This window comes from Aegilops tauschii, chromosome 2 (genome assembly GCF_002575655.3).
Source record: "Aegilops tauschii subsp. strangulata cultivar AL8/78 chromosome 2, Aet v6.0, whole genome shotgun sequence".
Lineage (NCBI taxonomy): Eukaryota > Viridiplantae > Streptophyta > Magnoliopsida > Poales > Poaceae > Aegilops > Aegilops tauschii.
In genome coordinates, this window is record NC_053036.3 from 193,864,281 (window position 1) to 193,881,720 (window position 17,440).

At 47.0% G+C, this 17,440-nt stretch overlaps 2 protein-coding genes across 2 annotated transcripts; one reads left to right on the plus strand and one right to left on the minus strand.

The window, feature by feature from the left end:
* The first annotated feature begins 2,127 nt into the window (after positions 1–2,127).
* On the plus strand, positions 2,128–4,466 carry LOC109741129 (glucan endo-1,3-beta-glucosidase). The gene is made up of 4 exons (XM_020300208.2): positions 2,128–2,286; positions 2,375–3,664; positions 3,778–4,035; positions 4,198–4,466. The coding sequence occupies exons 1-4, from the start codon at positions 2,217–2,219 to the stop codon at positions 4,230–4,232; spliced, it is 1,653 nt and encodes a 550-aa protein (XP_020155797.1). The 5' UTR covers positions 2,128–2,216; the 3' UTR covers positions 4,233–4,466.
* Positions 4,467–11,995: 7,529 nt separating this feature from the next.
* Positions 11,996–15,550, minus strand: LOC109741127 (cysteine-rich receptor-like protein kinase 6). Its single transcript, XM_020300204.4, has 8 exons — positions 14,999–15,550; positions 14,468–14,889; positions 14,043–14,171; positions 13,834–13,955; positions 13,548–13,758; positions 12,943–13,180; positions 12,706–12,853; positions 11,996–12,511 (listed from the first exon to the last, which is right to left on the minus strand). Exons 1-8 carry the CDS (start codon positions 15,409–15,411, stop codon positions 12,191–12,193), a joined length of 2,004 nt encoding a protein of 667 aa, XP_020155793.1. The 5' UTR covers positions 15,412–15,550; the 3' UTR covers positions 11,996–12,190.
* Positions 15,551–17,440: the final 1,890 nt, after the last annotated feature.

The window sequence follows — 17,440 nt, forward strand, 5'->3', positions numbered from 1 at the left end:
CTAGGAAAGTGCAGACCAGCGAGAATAGAGGATATGACCAGCATCTCGCGAAAACAACACAATTGGCTCACTCAATGGCCAGGCAGGATCCAATATCCACACAAGCGAAGTCCTCCATGTCATGTCTTATTGGTGACGGTTTTATTATGATACCATTTGCGATTCATGCATCGTACATGGTTTCGTCGAAGGGTCTCTGATTCATGTGTCGCGTTAGTAACATCCTGTAGTAGTGCAACTTCGTCAAGTATGTGGCCTACCCCATGCAATGCACACCCGATGACCGTGACGCGATCACCTCCAACTTTGCGTGTCGGCTCAAGGATTTCCCAACGACATACCTCGGCCTGCCGCTCTCAGTCCCCAAGATCAGTGCCGCTGCCTTGGAGACAATCCTTGACAAGCTAGAGTGCAGGCTCTCACCATGGTGGGCATCCATGATGTTGCTCGGAGACCGGCTGGCGTTCTGCCAGCATGTGCTATCCTTGATGCCCACGCACAAGCTTATTGCGATGGCCATCAAACCCCCATCCTCAAGCAAATCAACTGCCTCCTCCGCAGCTTCCTCTGGTACGGGCGTAAAGACGCGAGTAGCGGCCACTGCCTCGTCAGTTGGCGCTGCGTCTGCCGGCCTATCGCCTTGGGGGCATTGGCATCCCCGACCTCCAGCGTGTGGGTGTCTTCCTCCGCACTCGTTGGTTGTGGCTATAGAGGACAGACGCCTCACGGCCATGGCAACACTTGCACATCCCCCGTTGCCTCAAAGTCCAGGCCATCTTTCGGTCCTCCACCTCCTGGTCAATCGGCAACGGGCGCACCTGCAAATTCTGGGAGGACCACTGCTAGATGGACAATACATCATCGTGATCGCGTCACTAGTTTATGCCAGGGTTGCCAAGCGGCGGCGCAAGACGCGCCTGCATGACCGCGCTTGGATAGCGGACATCCAGGGTGCTTTGGGCACAGAGATGGCCATCCAATATGTGTCCCTATGGCAGCGATTGCGACATGTGACACTCTCCGCCGAGCCAGACTAGATATCCTGGCGATGGACTAGCTCTTGCTCCTGCACCTCGAGCTCATGCTGCCAATCCATATTCATTGGATCCACGGAGGATCCCCATTGGCGCATCACTTGGCGATCTTGGGCACCCATGCGCATCAAATTCTTCATCTGGCTGGCCCTGCTCCGACGATGCTGGACGGCTGACCGCCTTGCGCAACATGACCTACCTCACGAGCCTACCTGTCTTCTCTAGGATGAAGAACCCGAGATGATGCAACACCTCCTCGCGGGCTGCTCCTTCTCCCGCCAGGTATGGCACGAGGTGATGTCTTGGTGCCGCTCCACTGCCATGATCCCTAGCCAGGACGACGAGTTCATTACCTGGTTGTCCTCGGCCATCTTACCGCACCGTGCTGCCTTCGACGCAGGCTCGCCTCCATTGCCATGGTGGCTTTTGAAGCACCGTAACGGTTGCACCTTCGACGGGGACCACCCTTCTGTGAGCCGAGCCGTAAACGGCATCCGGGAGGAGGCAATACTTTGGGCACGCGTGGGTGCCACAGGACTAGCACTCATACTGCAAGAGACGTAGACTAGGGCCTATGTGGCTGGTGCACCCACACCTACCTGTGCGCCGCGGCTGCCGACACATTGCCATCCATGTGCACATGCTCAACACGCCGTAAGCTATTGTAACAACTTGTACTAAACTTCACCCTACCTATCAATGCAATGATACACAAGGCTTTTGCGTATTCCTGAAAAAAAGGAGAGGAGAGAATATATAACTCGCGAGAGAGGAGTAGACGGTCCACTTCCGCAACGCGGGCTGGGCTCTGCCGACTAAAGGGCATTGGGAGGCTAACAGGCGACGCGAGCGAGCCCAACAAGCAATTCGACTGACCCAAAATTGGGGTTAGTCGATTAGACAAAGCCTAACAGAGAAAACAACCGAACCAAAAGAATGGACATGAATCTCAAAGCAGCATCTCGACTGACCCAAATTTAAAATTCAGACGGCTTGGGTATAGCTAAAGCGAACTAATTCACATTATCCCCTGCTGGCGGCCATTTAAGCCTCTCCACTGGAGGCAATGTGAGGGTGTGCCACCCTCCACTGACGATCCTCCATCCTGACCCTGTTGCCGCCGGCTATAAATACATGTACCCCTTGTGCTCGTCCAGGCACTCTGATACGCAATAGAACAGCATGGAACTCACTCGCCTGAGACTCGTCCTACTCTGCGCCGGATTGCCACTGCTCCTCTTCTCGCGTTCAGGTAATTAATCAAATAGACTTGAGGTTGGTGTCTTGAGGAATACTGTAGGTAGGTGCAGTTTTGTAACAGCGGCGACGTTTCTTTGCAGAGGCAGGCGAGGTGGGCGTGTGCTACGGCAGGAACGGGAACAACCTGATGGACCCAGCGTCGGTGGTGCAGCTGCTGAAGAAGAATGGCATCACGTCGGTGAGGGTGTACGACACCGACCAGGGCGTGCTGGACGCGATGAAGAACAGCGGCATAAAGATGGTGGTGGCGGTACCCAACGAGATGCTCCCGTCCGCGGCCGGGGACCCAGACTGGGCCATCCAGTGGGCCAACAACAACCTGTTGCCCTACTACCCTGCCACGGATATCCGTGGCGTCACGGTAGGGAACGAGGTCTTCAAGCAGGCAAACGAGCATACGTCGCACCTCGTCCCGGCCATGAGGAATGTCCAGGCGGCGCTGGCTGGCCTGGGCCTGGCCGACGCCGTGAAGGTGACGACCCCGATTGCGTTGGATGCGCTGAAGGTGTCGTTCCCGCCATCCGAAGGTGAGTTCAAGGACGACATCGCGCAGTCGGTGATGAGTCCCATGATTGACTTCTTGGCGCAGACAGGCTCGTACCTCATGGTCAACATCTACCCGTACTACGCGTATTCGTCGTCCAATGGCGCCATGGACATTAACTACGTGACCTTCCGCCCCAACGGCGGCGTGGTCGACAGTCGGGCCGGCCTCACCTACTATAGCCTATATGAAGCCCAGCTCGACGCTGTGTATTATGCGATGGAGAGGCTGGGCTCCTCCAGCTCCAGGAACCACACTAAGAAGATGAGAATGCTCAGGGGAAGGCGTGGCCCGAAGCCCAAGGTGCCCGCAATAGGCGGGGAGTCGAGCCCGGGAGGGTGCGCCTACTGCCCACAGAGCCTGGGCTTCACAAAGGCGGACGCCCAGGCCTACACCAATAACCTCATCAAACTTGCGCTCTCCGGCGCCGGCACCCCGCACCGCCCTGAATTCGACATCTCCGTATACATCTTCGAACTTTTCAACGAGAACGAGAAGCCGACTGTGGAGGAGCAAAACTACGGCCTGTTCTACCCGAACGGCCAGCCGGTGTATCAGGTCGACTTCGGGGCCGGCGACAAGTCCAGCAGCTGGTGCGAGGCGAACGCAGCGGTCGGGGACGCACGCCTCCAGGCGGCGCTGGACTGGGCGTGCGGCCACGGGGCAGACTGCAGCGCCATCCAGCCCGGGAAGCCATGCTACGAGCCCGACACCAAGGTGGCGCACGCCACCTACGCCTTCAACGACTACTACCAGCGCAAGGGCCGGGCCAGCGGGACGTGCGACTTCTCCGGCGCCGCTTCCATTGTCTACCGGCAACCAGCAGGTGAGCTTCCGCCTCCGCTCCTTCTCCTAGCAGTCAATTAAGTTGTTGTCCGTCCAATACCTGATGATCTCACTGCACTGGGCACTCGTTTGTTTGCATGCATGCGGTGATAGGCACCTGCGACCCCAAGGCAGCGAGCTGGTGCGTGGCGAACGCGGCGGTCGGGGACGCTCGGCTCCAGGCGGCGCTGGACTGGGCGTGTGGCCATGGGGCGGACTGCAGCGCCATCCAGCCCGGCGCGCGGTGCTTTGATCCTGACACAAAGGTTGCGCACGCGTCTTACGCATTCAACGACTACTACCAGCGCAACGGGCGGTCTGGCAGCTCATGCCATTTTGGCGGAGCCGGCTCCGTTGTTCATCAGGCACCAAGTGAGTTCATGACGCTCAAAACTTATACTACTAACATGACGTTTCTGCAAATATGAGTTCATTTCCTCTTCGCATGGGCTGTTATTTAATTCATTCTCGTATTTGGACTGAACAATGCAATTTGTTCTCTTATTTAATTAGTGTTTATTCATTTGTTTGCAGAGATCGGAAACTGCGTGCTGCGGTCAAGGGCCTGAAGACATGAACCGACAACTGGTAGCAAAGACCAAAGGCTAGGCTATTAGCTTGGAATAATGAACTCAACGCTCTACTACTTCGTATCAGTGTGTCTCAAAGAAAAAAAACTACTTCGTATCAAAGAAGTATATAGCCAGTTTTCTGCTGTAAAACTAGGCGAATAAACCCATGTACTTTGTGATCCGTCGGTCTACGTCTTATATAACGCCATTATGGTATCTTTGCTGCTGATATTAGAGCAACTCTTGCAGAGTCACCAAAACTTGAGCCGCCATCCACCATATCAAGCACACTTCAAAATGTTTTGGAGGCTGCCAGGCTTGTGCGCAAACATGGAAATGCCAAATGGCAGCCTCCACAACATTCACTCTTTTTTTTTTCATTTGCTTCAAATTTATAGGGGCAATTTAAACAACGCTTAATCTAACCAAACATTGAATAAACACGATAAGTTAAGGCACTAGCTATGGCTCAAGCTACTGAATTTTAATTCAGGGCACGTCACTTTCCTTTACTCCACCATGTAGCCCCACATCTTCATCTAAATACAGCTTCCCCTCTGTCCCTTATTCTAATATTCTATAAATTGTAATCACATCAATAAGTGATATAAGTTGCATACTATAACTAACATTCATGAAGAAAAAACAAAAACTAAAGCAAATACAAAACAAAAAAGACAAACACAAAAGTGTGTCTAACGAATAATGAATTAAGGGAGTTGGTATTACCCTAAAAGAAGGAAGAAAAAATTGTGAAGAAGAATTGGACACAATTTGCATAGAAATTGCAATGTTTCTCCATATAAAAACACAAGTGTATATTAGTGTGATTTCAGAAGACAATACAACTTACACGCATATATAGCATAAAACTTGAGGGTGTGTGTGTCTATATTATACCTAGTGTTTACATCAAAGGTTAATTATCTCTCGACAAAACAAAAATGAAATGCATCTCACAAGATTAAATAGTGCCACGTGATCGTACAGTAGGAAAAATAAACAAATACGACTATTTAAACAGGCGCCTGAATTTTTGGGGCATTAAGTCAAATCACTCTCCACCACCCTATCAAGATCCAAAGGCTCGGCCGCTTTCTACTTTCTCTAGCTTTCTTATACCCCCCCCCCCCCCCCTATACCAATACTAAAATAAGAATTAAAAAACAAAAAACATGAATAGTAAAAAAGAAATAAAAATGCACACAATTTACACGCAAATTGCTCTTTTTACAATATGCAAGGCACTTGTATTATCCTTAAAAGGGAAAGAAAATGGAATAAACAAAAAAGTTAAAATAATGAAGGTTCCTAAAGAGAATGAATTAGTGGCATTGATATTACCCTTTAAGAATGAATTAGTGGCATTGGTATTAACCTTAAAAAGAAAGAAAATGAAATAAAAACTATAACAAAATAAAAGAATTAATTTTTCTAACAAAGAATGAATTAATAGTATTGGTATTACCCTTTAAGAAAAATGAAAATGAAAAAAACTTGGACAGGCACTGAATTTTTTTTTTGCAATCTAGTATAATTTACACACATATTATATAGTATTTACGTGTATACTTATGCACAAAAGAATAGAAAATGATCATTCATAAGGAAGAATGAATTAGTGGCACTGGTATATCCTTTAAAAATAAAGCAAAATGAAAAAAAACATAACACTAACAATGACAAATTTGCAAACAACTGAAATATAAATTGGTTTTCCTATAATATGCAAGAAAAAGCATATAATGGTGGAATTTTTGCAACAGAAAATGTTTCTAAAAAAGTAATGAACCAGTGACATTGGTATTACCATTGAAGAATGAAGAAAATCGAATAAAACTAAAAAAGCAAAAATAAAGTATTCTAAGGAAGAATGAATAAGCAACACTTGTTTTACCCTGTAAGAGCAACTCTAGCAGACCCTGCATCCCGCCAGCCCGCAAAACGCGTTTGCAGTTCGCGCAAAACCGCTTTTGCGGGCTGGCTCGGGCTGGCACAGATGCACACCCCCCAAACGGATCCGTAAAAAAGTATATTCGCGGAATATACCTTTTTACGGGTCGGCTTTGCGGGGTCTGCTCTTTGCGCCGCTGCATCCTGCATATCATCGGCCCGCAAATATCAAATCCAACATAATTCAACAATCGAAAACAAACTGAATTATTCAAATCAAACATAATACAATAATCATCCGCATTACAAATAATTATTCAAATCACCGTAGCAAACTTAAATAATGCAATACAAAACTTGTCATGAATACAAATACAAATGAATACAAAAATTAGTCACTGTCCAGCCCTTTGCCAATGGCGCTCAATGAGATCCTCCTGAAGTTGAAAGTGTGTGTCTGCGTTTTCAATCTCCTTGTATGTCTGAAGAAAAGCTCTAATGCGGTTTGGGTCTCTAACTGGTTTGACACGGCTACCCACATTGTCGTAAAAGAATTCTAAGTTCATTTCTCTCTCATCTTCAAGAATCATATTGTGCAGGATAACACAGCATGTCATGATGTTTTTCAAGGTTTTCTTATCCCAAAAACGAGCAGGACCACGGACAATGGCAAACCTAGATTGCAAAACACCGAATGCTTTTTCAATGTTTTTTCAGGCTGCCTCTTGCACCCTTGCAAATTCACATTGTTTTTGTTTTTGTTTTTGGTTCTTTGATGCTCTTGACATATGTGCATCAAGGAGGGTATATACCATCTGCAAGATAGTATCCCTTTGTGTATTCATGTCCATTGATAGTGTAGTTGCAAGCAGGAGCATCACCACTAGCAAGCCTAGCAAACAAATGAGACTGTTGCAACACATTGATATCATTGAGAGTGCCCGGCATACCAAAAAAAGCAATGCCAAATCCATAAATCCTCGGATGCTACGGCCTCTAGCACAATTGTTGCATCACGAGACTTGCCACAATACATTCCTTGCGAAGCCTTGGGGCACTTTTTCCAATTCCAATGCATATAATCAATGCTACCTAGCATGCCAGGCCAACCTCTCCTCTCATTAGATGCCATCAATTTCTTTGTGTCATCTTCATTGGGTGCCCGAAGATACTCAGGACCAAAGACACGGACGATCACTTTTGCAAATCTACGCACAGACTCAATTGTGCTATCTTCACCAATGCGAAGATACTCATCGGCATAGTCAGCCGGAACGCCATATGCAATCACCCGCATAGCTGCGGAGATTTTTTGATATGCACTAAATCCCTTTAAGCCTGCGGCATTCCTTCTTTGAGTAAAATACCGGCAATTTACCTCGCAAGCTTGAACAAGTTTCACAAAGAGGGATCGGCGCATTCGGTACCTTCTCCGGAAGAGGTGCGGAGGATATGTAGGATTCTCCGCGAAATAGTCTTGCATCAACATCTCTTTCCCAAGATGGCGATTCCGAGGAATGCACAGACGCCCGACAGTCGATCCCCGCCTCCTCTTCCGGTGCTCGTCTTCATGCTCCTACACGGCAAGCGCCATGACTAATTTGCTGCCGAAAGGTCGCAAGCATGGTCTCAACATCCGAGTCGTCTGAATCGGACGAATCGGAGAGCAAGAACTTCTCGCACGGGCTCAACTCCATCTACACGCATACCGGCGCGTCAATCAACTACACAGCTTGCAAAAATCACAAAAAAGGGACGAACCGGTGGCGGGTGATCCCGGGCGGCGACGAGGGGGCGCGCTCGACGGTGGTCGATCCTTGGTGGCGGCGGCAACGAGGGGCGGCTCTTCTCGCCGGATCCGGGGGGGTCGGTGCAGCGGCTCTGCACGGGAGGGTGTGGGGCGGCCCCGCGGCGCGATTCCGCCCGCAGATATGGCCGGAATCACCGGCGGCGGGCGGGCGGAAGCAAGGGCGGGCGGCGGCGGAAGGAAGGGGGAAAGCGCGCGGGGCTGAAATGTCCCTCCCGCCAACTGCTTCTCTCTGATGCAGGGCACCGCAACCGCGAGGGGGAAACCCGTGTTTTCCCGGGTTGGGGTCGGGATTTTGCCGCGCCCCTCAAATTTTTTTGCGGGCCGGGGCGGGATGCGGGGTCTGGTTGGGCAGGTTTTCCGGCCCGTACCCGCATTTTGGCGGTTATTTTGTGGGCCGGGGGCGAATGCGGGGTTTGCTAGAGTTGCTCTAAGAAGTACGAAAAAAATCTTTAAAAACTTGCACATAAATTTGCAGTAAAATGGCACTTTTATAATATGAAAAGGATAAGCATATAATAGTGCCAGTTTTGCACTCTATTATTATTTATACACGATGTTGTAGCGTACTTGCATATACATTTACACTCTCCCAACAACCCGAGAATACCCAAAAAGAAAAAGAATACCCACTAAAAACAAAACAAAAAATGCAAAAACATATGAAAACAGCAGAAAAAAGGCAATGTGTAACGGGCTTCAAGCCCAATATAAAAATTGACTGACCCCAAATAGGGGCAAGTCAAAAATTCAACCGAAGAAGCATAAAAACAACACAAGTAAAAGAGACAACACGAATCTTAATAAAATAATCAACGGTTAGAAAATCAAATTACTCAGATTAAAAAATCAGGTAACTTACATATAGTTAAAGTGATTAGCAACCATATTAATGACCAAAATTTGTCACATCACATATATTTTTTGACATGAAATATTGTTAAGAGACATATTCAAAATATCCAATGTGGTTTCTCCAAATTAATCAAGAAGGTATGGGAGAGACATGTAGTTGGTTGTACACCAAACCAGATCGATGGAACTTTAAAATAAGGGACATAAGGCAATTCCTATCTGGATGGGCAAAACATACCAGCGTATCTATAAAAAAGAAAAACAACGCCTCTACCATTATTGACGACATCGAGAAAATCACAGAAACTCGCATCTTGTCTCAACAGGATATTGATTTGAAAAACCCAGTTCAATGAGAAGATTGCATGACTTTTCAGAGAAGATGGAATCAAATGGCACCAAAGATCCAAATCCGACTTCATCTTGGAGGGAGACAACAATTAGATACTTTCAATTGATCACCAATGGACGGCATAAAAAGAAGTGTATTTTTAGTCTTCAATATGCTGAGGGCCGGATTGAAGGATTGGCGAAGCTCAAACTCTATATTACGACGTACTACAAATCTTTGTTCGGGGCGCCGGATAAAGGGAATTTCACCCTAGACGAGACATGAACAAATGATATCCCACTAATCACAGCAGAAGAGATGATATCCTCACGACATCTTTCTCTGAAGCGGAGGTGAGAGATGTTGTGTTCCGAATGGAACATAACAAAGATCCAAGCCCTGATGGCTCCCCCTCAGAATTCCAGCAGAACTTCTAGGATGTTATCAAGTCTGACCTTTTGAAGTTGTTCAATTCTCTTCATGCTAGGGAACTTGACCTATCAAGTCTCAAATTTGGCGAGATTGTTTTGTTGCCCAAGATTAAGGAGGCTGAGCAGATCCATCAATATAGGCCCATATGCCTCCTTAATGTCAGCTTCAAGATATTCACTAAGGTGGCTACTAATAAGCTCAATTCTATCGCTGGCCATGTTGTTAGACCATCTCGAACGACTTTCATGCAAGGAAGAAATATACTCGATGGAGTAGTAATCCTACATGAGACCGTTCATGAGACGCATCCGAACAACACGAGTGCAGTACTATTCAAGATTGACTTTGAAAAGGCTTATGGTAAAGTCAAATGATCGTTCCTTCAACAAGCCCTTGGAATGAAAGGTTTCTCCATGAAATGGCGATAGTGGATCCAAAATTTTGTTACGTAGGTAGTATGGCTGTCAAATTCAATGATGACATTGGCCATTACTTCGAGAAAAAAGGTCTACAGTAGGGTTACACCACGTCTCCAGTATTGTTCAGCATCGGGGCCGACATGTTGGCTATTCTGATTGATCGCGCTAAGTAGGACGGTCGGATTGCTGGAGTAATGCCACACTTTCTGGACGGGGGTCTCTCAATTTTGCAATATGTCGATGATACAATTCGTTTTATGGAACATGACCTGGACAAGGCTAGAAACCTGAAGTTCTTGCTTTCAGCTTTTGAGCAAATGTTGGGCCTTAAAATTAACTTCCATATAAGTGAATTATTCTGCTTTGGAGAAGCTGGTGAGGTAGCTGCGACATATCTTGATCTATTTAGTTGTGCACAAAGATAATTCCCAATTAAATATTTGGAAATCCCGGAGATTATCGACGCCACACTAATGCGGAGTGGAAACAATTAGAGGAGCACTTAGAGATACCGTTGAGTAGTTGGAAAGGCAAGTTGCTCCGAGCTAGAGAACGATTGGTCTTGATCAATTTTGTCCTCACAAACACGGTTCTCTCAATATTATGCTTCTTCCAATTCCCAAAAGGTATCCTTCAAAGACTACATTACTTCATTTTCAAATTATTTTGGCATGGAGATAGTGAAAATAAAAAGTTCCGGGTAGGAAAATGGAGTGTGGTTTGAAGATCAAAAGACCAACGTGGCCTAGGCATTCATGACCTTCAAGTGAAGAATGATGTCTTACTTTTTTCAAACTACTTATTGAGGATGACGTTTGGCAAACCTTGCTGCGAAATAAGTACCTAGACCAAAGTTCGTGTCTTAGGCATTTTGGAAACATGGAGATTCACACTTTTGGGCAGGTCCAATGGCAGCAAATACCATCTATTTCTTCTGCTTTGGATCGTTCACAATAAGGGACCGCTCTGAGATTCGTTTCTCGTAGCACAAGTGGCTAGGTAATGCAAGTCTTCGGGAATAATATCCAACTTTGTACCACATTGTTCGCGACAAGAACGATATTCTTTACGCAGGTGCTCAGCTCGTCCCCACTAAATATTTCCTTCATACGGGATCTGGTTGACCCTCGCCTTTTTTCATGGCAAAATCTTCTGTTGGAATCACACCACATCTGGATCATTTGCATTTGACTCTATGTATTGTGCACTCATGCACTTTGAGATTTCGATGGATAATAGAAAAAAGAATTGGAGAGCGAAGAATGTACTACAAGTGATTTTTTTTCCATGGGGAATCTTTGAAGGGGAGTTGTGCTAACCAACTACAACCTTGCTCGCCGCAATTGGCAAGGAAGTAAGTAGTGTAGTTTTTGTGCTCAAGACAAGAAGACAATCAAGCACATCTTTTTTTTACTATGCACATTCTACATGGTCAGTCATCCAAATAGCGTCCAATTCATATGGTATCCAAATAGCGTCCAATTCGTATCCTCCCACAAGTGTCATCAACATTTATGGCCACTGGCTGGATGGAATTCCAAATGTGTTTAAAACGCTAATAAGGATGGAAGAGTACTCCTTATTATGGTCGATTTGGCTACGCATAAATGATTTGCTTTTAATAACAAAAACTCTTCTCTTTTCAGATTATTTTTTCATGTACGCGCTGACTTCATATGTGGTCTACTCTATATCTTACGGAGTACCAACCTCTATTCATGACGGTGTGTATGCAGTTGTAGAGGGTGGCCACACAGGTTTTTGCTCAATATGGGTGGAGGCATAACCTCTTGATCGGTCCACCGTCTCCTGCATCTTTGGCATAGGCATAATGTCACTTTTATTTTACTGTCGGATTGATGGTGTGTCGTTGTGTGCATCTTAACTATTTAGTGGCCGGGTGTTGCTTATTATGTTTTGTATATGCATGATGCTACATTTGAGTTAATAAAAGTGCCCTTTATCAAAACAAAATTGCACTATTTCTTGACCAAATGGCAGATAGAGAAAGTGATCCAGGCGATTATACTCAATATTTTTTATATTTGATCAAAATAAAATCAAATATAACAAGATAATGGGGTAACTGAACCAGTAAACATCGAAGCAACCCTAAACAAAAGGGATTCTACAACCAGGGCCAGATCTCTGAAAACCCTCGCTGAAACCATAGCCAAGTCACCTCTTTGGCCTCAACATCACACCGGTTCATTATTACTTACCTAGGATACGGCTCAGTAATTGTAACCGCATTCACAGAGACATCCTGTCCCAGGATGAAATCAGATCGGTCATATGCCGGAGAAGTTAAAGCGGCTTCTCTCCCAAAGAAGAATGCAGGTTGCGCAGGTGCTTGAATCTCCGTGTTATCCCTGGTTAACATGAAAATGACGGATGATATGTAAGGCCTGTCGTCAGGGTCCGACTGGACACACATCAACCCGATGTGGATACATCGTAATGCCTGGCTTCGAGCGTGTTCATCCAGCGATCGGTCTATCATCTGCGATACCGTCCCTTTCGTCCAGCAGTTCCACACCTGTTAGATTGTTAGTGCCGACAGTACTTTCAGTTGCCATGACATATACTCCCTCCGTTCCAAATTACTCGTCGTGGTTTTAGTTCAAATTTTGAACTAAAACCACGACAAGTAATTTGGAACGGAGGGAGTATGATTTACACGAGTGTATGCAGTGTACAGATGCACCAAAAATGAAGTAAATAAGCACTTACATCACTAATAAGATTCACTTCATCGCGATCGTCAGAACTGCTGTTCCGTCTCCTGGTTACAATTTCAAGGACCAAGACACCGAAGCTGAAAATATCGATCTTGGGCGACACGCGTCCGTGTATTGCGTACTCCGGTGCCATGTAACCTCTGCAAAGGATGAGCAGTTAGGCTTTGCAAGCACACGCTCGATATCTGCCGTTTTGTGGATCTGTGAATGTATATAGGTATGGCCTTACAGTGTTCCGACAGCTCTAGCTGTCTTAGTATGAGTATGACCATCTCCTAGCAGCCTTGCAAGTCCAAAGTCTGCGATTTTCGGATCCATGCCGTCGTCAACGAGAATGTTGTTAGGTTTCAGGTCCCGGTGGATGATCCTCATGCTTGAATCCTCGTGAAGGTACAATATTCCCTTGGCAATCCCAAGAACGATGTTGTACTGTTGCTCCCAGCTCAGTGTATTTTCCTCGTTAGTTTCTATTGCGCACAATGTTAAATTCATAATATTAGGTGGTGCAAGGTAAATGCACAACAATCATACTAACTCAAAAAGGGTTGAACCCCCGGCCTCTCCATCGAATACTAACTCGCTTACCGTATAAACAACCTTGGATGTGGTAACTTATTGTGCCGGAAATGCTACAGGACATATTAAGTACTAGTTTGTACTGAGTTTCTAAACAGTGAAACTCGGGTGTATAGCTATGCTTTGCTGCATGGTGAAATGTTCTCATCCATCGCACATAAAAATTACATGGTGTTCAGAAGCAAAAATAAACTAAATAAAACCCGTGCAATGATTTGTAGCTCGAGAGCAAGAGAGGTGAGTGAAGAGGAAAAATACCAAATAGAAAGTTGTCGAGGGTCCCATTCTTGATATATTCATAAACGAGCAGCGTATCATCCCGATGCGAGCAAAACCCCTGTAATCTAACAAGGTTCTTATGCTGCAGCTCTGCCAATAGCTGCACCTCATTGTGCAGTTGATGCAAACCACTCCCTGTTCCTCCCAAAAGCTTCTTCACTGCTATTTCCTGCCCATCTGCTAGTATCCCCTGCAACAGAGTCTTCCTCAGAGAAGGTGTTATACTGATATCACCCACCTGGTTATGTCTTGCTTATTTACTCACCTTGTACACAATGCCAAAACCACCTTCTCCAAGCTTATTCTTTTCCGAGAAGTTTTCAGTTGCCTCTTGCAGCGCCGATAAATCAAAGATCATGCATTGTGCTCCCACAATTTTCTTGAATGCTGGTGTCGCATGACAAGAATGTCATCAAGGAACTGCAAATTCCAGCCCTTAAACTGATATAGCATGCTAGATGTTATGCTACTCACGGTGGTCGTCCTCTGATTGCTTAGTAGTCCTTCTCTTGAATCGAACGAAAGCGAAAACCGAAAGAAGAAATAGGAAGACCACAGAACAACCAATGCCCGCAGAGATTCCTTCTGCACTCTTTTTCTTCCCTGCAACACCATACACCAAACGAGGATCTTAAACTTGTACTCCCTCCGTTCCTAAATGTAAGTCTTTGTAGAGATTTCACTAGATGGACTACATACGGTGCAAAATGAATGAATCTACACTTAAAATGTATCTATATACATCCGTATGTGGTTTATAGTGAAAACTCTACAAAGACTTATATTTAGGAACGGAGGGAGTAGTAAGTAACAATATGAAGTAGTATGAGCTAAGCAAACAATGATAGCAACAGTTCTGCAGATAAAAATAAGAATTGAAAGTGTGTAGTAGGTGCTACCTGTTCCTCCAGACTCTGGAGTTACAGATGGCGGCACGACTGCTGGCGGTGGTGGCGCCGGGAGCTGCAGCATCGACCGACCCTCGTAGAACGGCCGCACGCTGTACCTCAGGTTGCACCAGGCCACAAAAGCCATGATCCATCGGGGCTTGGTGCTGAGCATGGGCGTTGTTTGCACGAGGAGGGTCCCAAGGCAGCTCCGGCACTGCGACGGCGTCATCTCCGGGAGGCACTGCGCGAGCCCGTAAATCCTGGGCTCGAAGTCCAGCACCCCCGTGGCGAAGTACTTCTTGGCGGTCGTCGAGTTGCCCGCCACGGCCAATGCGTGGTCGACCACCGCGGTGAGGATGGACGTGGCGGCGGCGCTGAACCATGCTCCCTGTGCCGACTTGACATTCCGAGACGCCGGGGTAATTTGAAAACTTGAACCAGTTTACAGATCCATAGAAACCACATTAGTTTACACAGAAGAGAGAATTATTCAAGAGGAGCGTCAGACGGACAAGTGATGATGAAAGAGTCCGGCCGTACGTAAGCTCTCCGGGCTGCCACTGGTCGGCCCTGAGGAAGTCGAGGAACTGCACGGTGGAGAACCGAAGGACGCAGACGTCCTCGTACATGGTGGCGCCCGTGTTGTTGGGGCAGTTGTCCTGCGCGCCGGCGGCACGGAATGCGGCGGCCACGCAGGCGGCGCAGGTGGAGGCGTTCACGTCGCCGCGGCAGAGCGCCATGGCGTAGGCCCGGTTGGGCGGCGTGCCGGCCTCGGCGGTGGCGAAGCCGGACGGCATGGAGGAGGCGTTGCCGGGGAGCGCCGCGGCGACGAGGTCGAGGCTCGCCTGGAAAGTGCTGTAGGGCGCGTAGGTGCTGCCATCGCACAACAAGTCCTCGAACGGCATGGCCGGCGGTAGCAGGAGCAGGACGACGGCGATGACGGCCAGAAGCATCGCTGTGGCGGCGGGGGTTGGGGAGCGCGGAGGAATCGTGGTTTCCTCGGCATGGCACGACACAGTCCTCGATCGACGACAAAGATGGCCGATGGAGTTGCTGCTGAGCCTGACCTGCGAGACCACGACGCGCAACTGCCACTCACTACCACTATCCATCCACGGGTGCATGCAATGCACGCAAGTGGATGGAGTACCTTTTTTTAGGGGTTAAACCAAATTTATTACTCAAAGTCCACATGGTGTGGGATACAAAACGGATCATGGGGTGCGTCAAACCAGACGTGACGCCCCTGATCTAAGGATTGAGTGATGGAGTACCTCCTTTTCGAGTCAAAGTTGATCGGCCGCCTACTGAACCGCAACTTCTGTTGCGATAGCGATCTTACTCATGACTCACAATGGAGGTCCACCCTGCATTACCCTGCCGGACACGTCATCTCCGCTGCCTACGTCATTAGTCTCTGGGACGGAAATTTTTTCCACTCGGGTGTCAGCAGTCGCCTATCTTTTCTCCATCTTATATTGATGATTTTTGTTTTTATTTTTTGCGGATCTTATGTTGATGATTTTGTCGCTGCCTTTTTAAGATTTCTTCACCCCGTGCATGCGGCACTCGAATACGGCTGCGGGATTTTCCACTGACAAAGTTCACATGGAAGATGAATTCCTCCAAAATGTCTCCATCTAATGCGAATTCGATGCCACCTTTGACCCAAAAGGTGCCTTTGGACATGATTCGCAGCAAGCCAAGTAGGCTTTAAATCTGTGGATGAAGCCGTTGAAATGGGTAAGGCCTTGTGCAATGGGAGGTGCTTAAGAGAGGTGTTTAGAGAAATAAACCAGACTTTCCTTAAGCACCGGTGCTTATTTGTACAGGGTAGACGCTTAACTAAGCGTCTCTCCTGTAAAAATAGGCACCGGTGCTTCAGAAAATCTCGGTTTATTTTTCTAAGCACCCCTCTAAGCATCTCCCATTGTATATGGCCTAACTGGTATTGGAGCGTCTCTGACCACCATCCAAGTCTATGCACGTGGACTATGTGCACACGACATATTGGCGCTAGTGCACACCTATAGCACACCCTATCGTCCAACTGTATGTACGTGCCAGAAAATAAAATGTGCAATGGCTGAACTATGTGTTATTACACGCGGTTCATCGACTGACGCGTGTGCGATAAGTCGTGATAATGCACACGATTGCATAGCTCAAATTTTCGCACACGCTTGTATGTGTTGAAATAAACTAATTGGTTACGATCACGAGGAGCATCACACACATTTCCTAATATCTATTTTGCCACATATATTAATTAAGCAGAGAGAAGAGTTTGTTACAATATAGTCACTCTTACACGGCATAAAAGATTACTCACACAAAATAATAGACCTAGTTTCTTTGCTCCGGTAGTGACCCAAAGATTTGCCTCGTTAGCAATAGTAGTGAGCAAAATTGGCGGTGGGGTGCTCTTATGCTGGAAGACCCGAGCATTTCTTTCGTTCCAGATGGTCCATGTCACGAGCATGGTCAGCGAGGCCACCACCTTTCTTTTGGGGACTCCTGTGCTAGTTCTACTTGCCCGTCAATTCTTGATGGGAACATCCACATACCACAAGGAGGTGTAGTCGGAATTTCTCAATGACCATCGTCCAAAGCCGAATGGTGTAGCGGCACTTGAAGAAAAGATGTGGTCCACTCTGTTGCTCCTTTTTGCAAAAAGGGCAAAGACCATAATTTGAACATCCCCGCTTTGCAAGCATGTCCAAAACTTGTGTGCTGAGGGGCGCTCTTATGACAACTCATACGATTGTGCAGTGAGAATTATGTGTTTTACTGGGTCTCCAAGCGTGGCTTGAAGTCAGTTTGCCAGTGTTGCGGCTGCCTAGAGGCCGCGGGCTAGGATCGGTGGCGATGGCACTTCTGTAACTTGTTCATTGAACCCTACTGTCACGCTCAAGATGCGACCCTATCCTAAAGGAACTCGAAGGTCCCACCAAGGATAGAAGCGCATCTTGAAGACGCTTT

Excerpts from the sequence above, each read along its gene's own strand:
- LOC109741127 (XM_020300204.4), bottom strand. The coding sequence starts at position 15,411 with ATGCTTCTGGCCGTCATCGCCGTCGTCCTGCTCCTGCTACCGCCGGCC. Across the intron at positions 12,854-12,942 it reads GCTAGAGCTGTCGGAACACT|AGGTTACATGGCACCGGAGT; the intron begins GTAAGGCCATAC and ends CATCCTTTGCAG. Across the intron at positions 12,512-12,705 it reads AAGTGAATCTTATTAGTGAT|GTGTGGAACTGCTGGACGAA; the intron begins GTAAGTGCTTAT and ends ACAATCTAACAG.
- LOC109741129 (XM_020300208.2), top strand. The coding sequence starts at position 2,217 with ATGGAACTCACTCGCCTGAGACTCGTCCTACTCTGCGCCGGATTGCCA. Across the intron at positions 3,665-3,777 it reads TGTCTACCGGCAACCAGCAG|GCACCTGCGACCCCAAGGCA; the intron begins GTGAGCTTCCGC and ends ATGCGGTGATAG. Across the intron at positions 4,036-4,197 it reads CGTTGTTCATCAGGCACCAA|AGATCGGAAACTGCGTGCTG; the intron begins GTGAGTTCATGA and ends ATTTGTTTGCAG.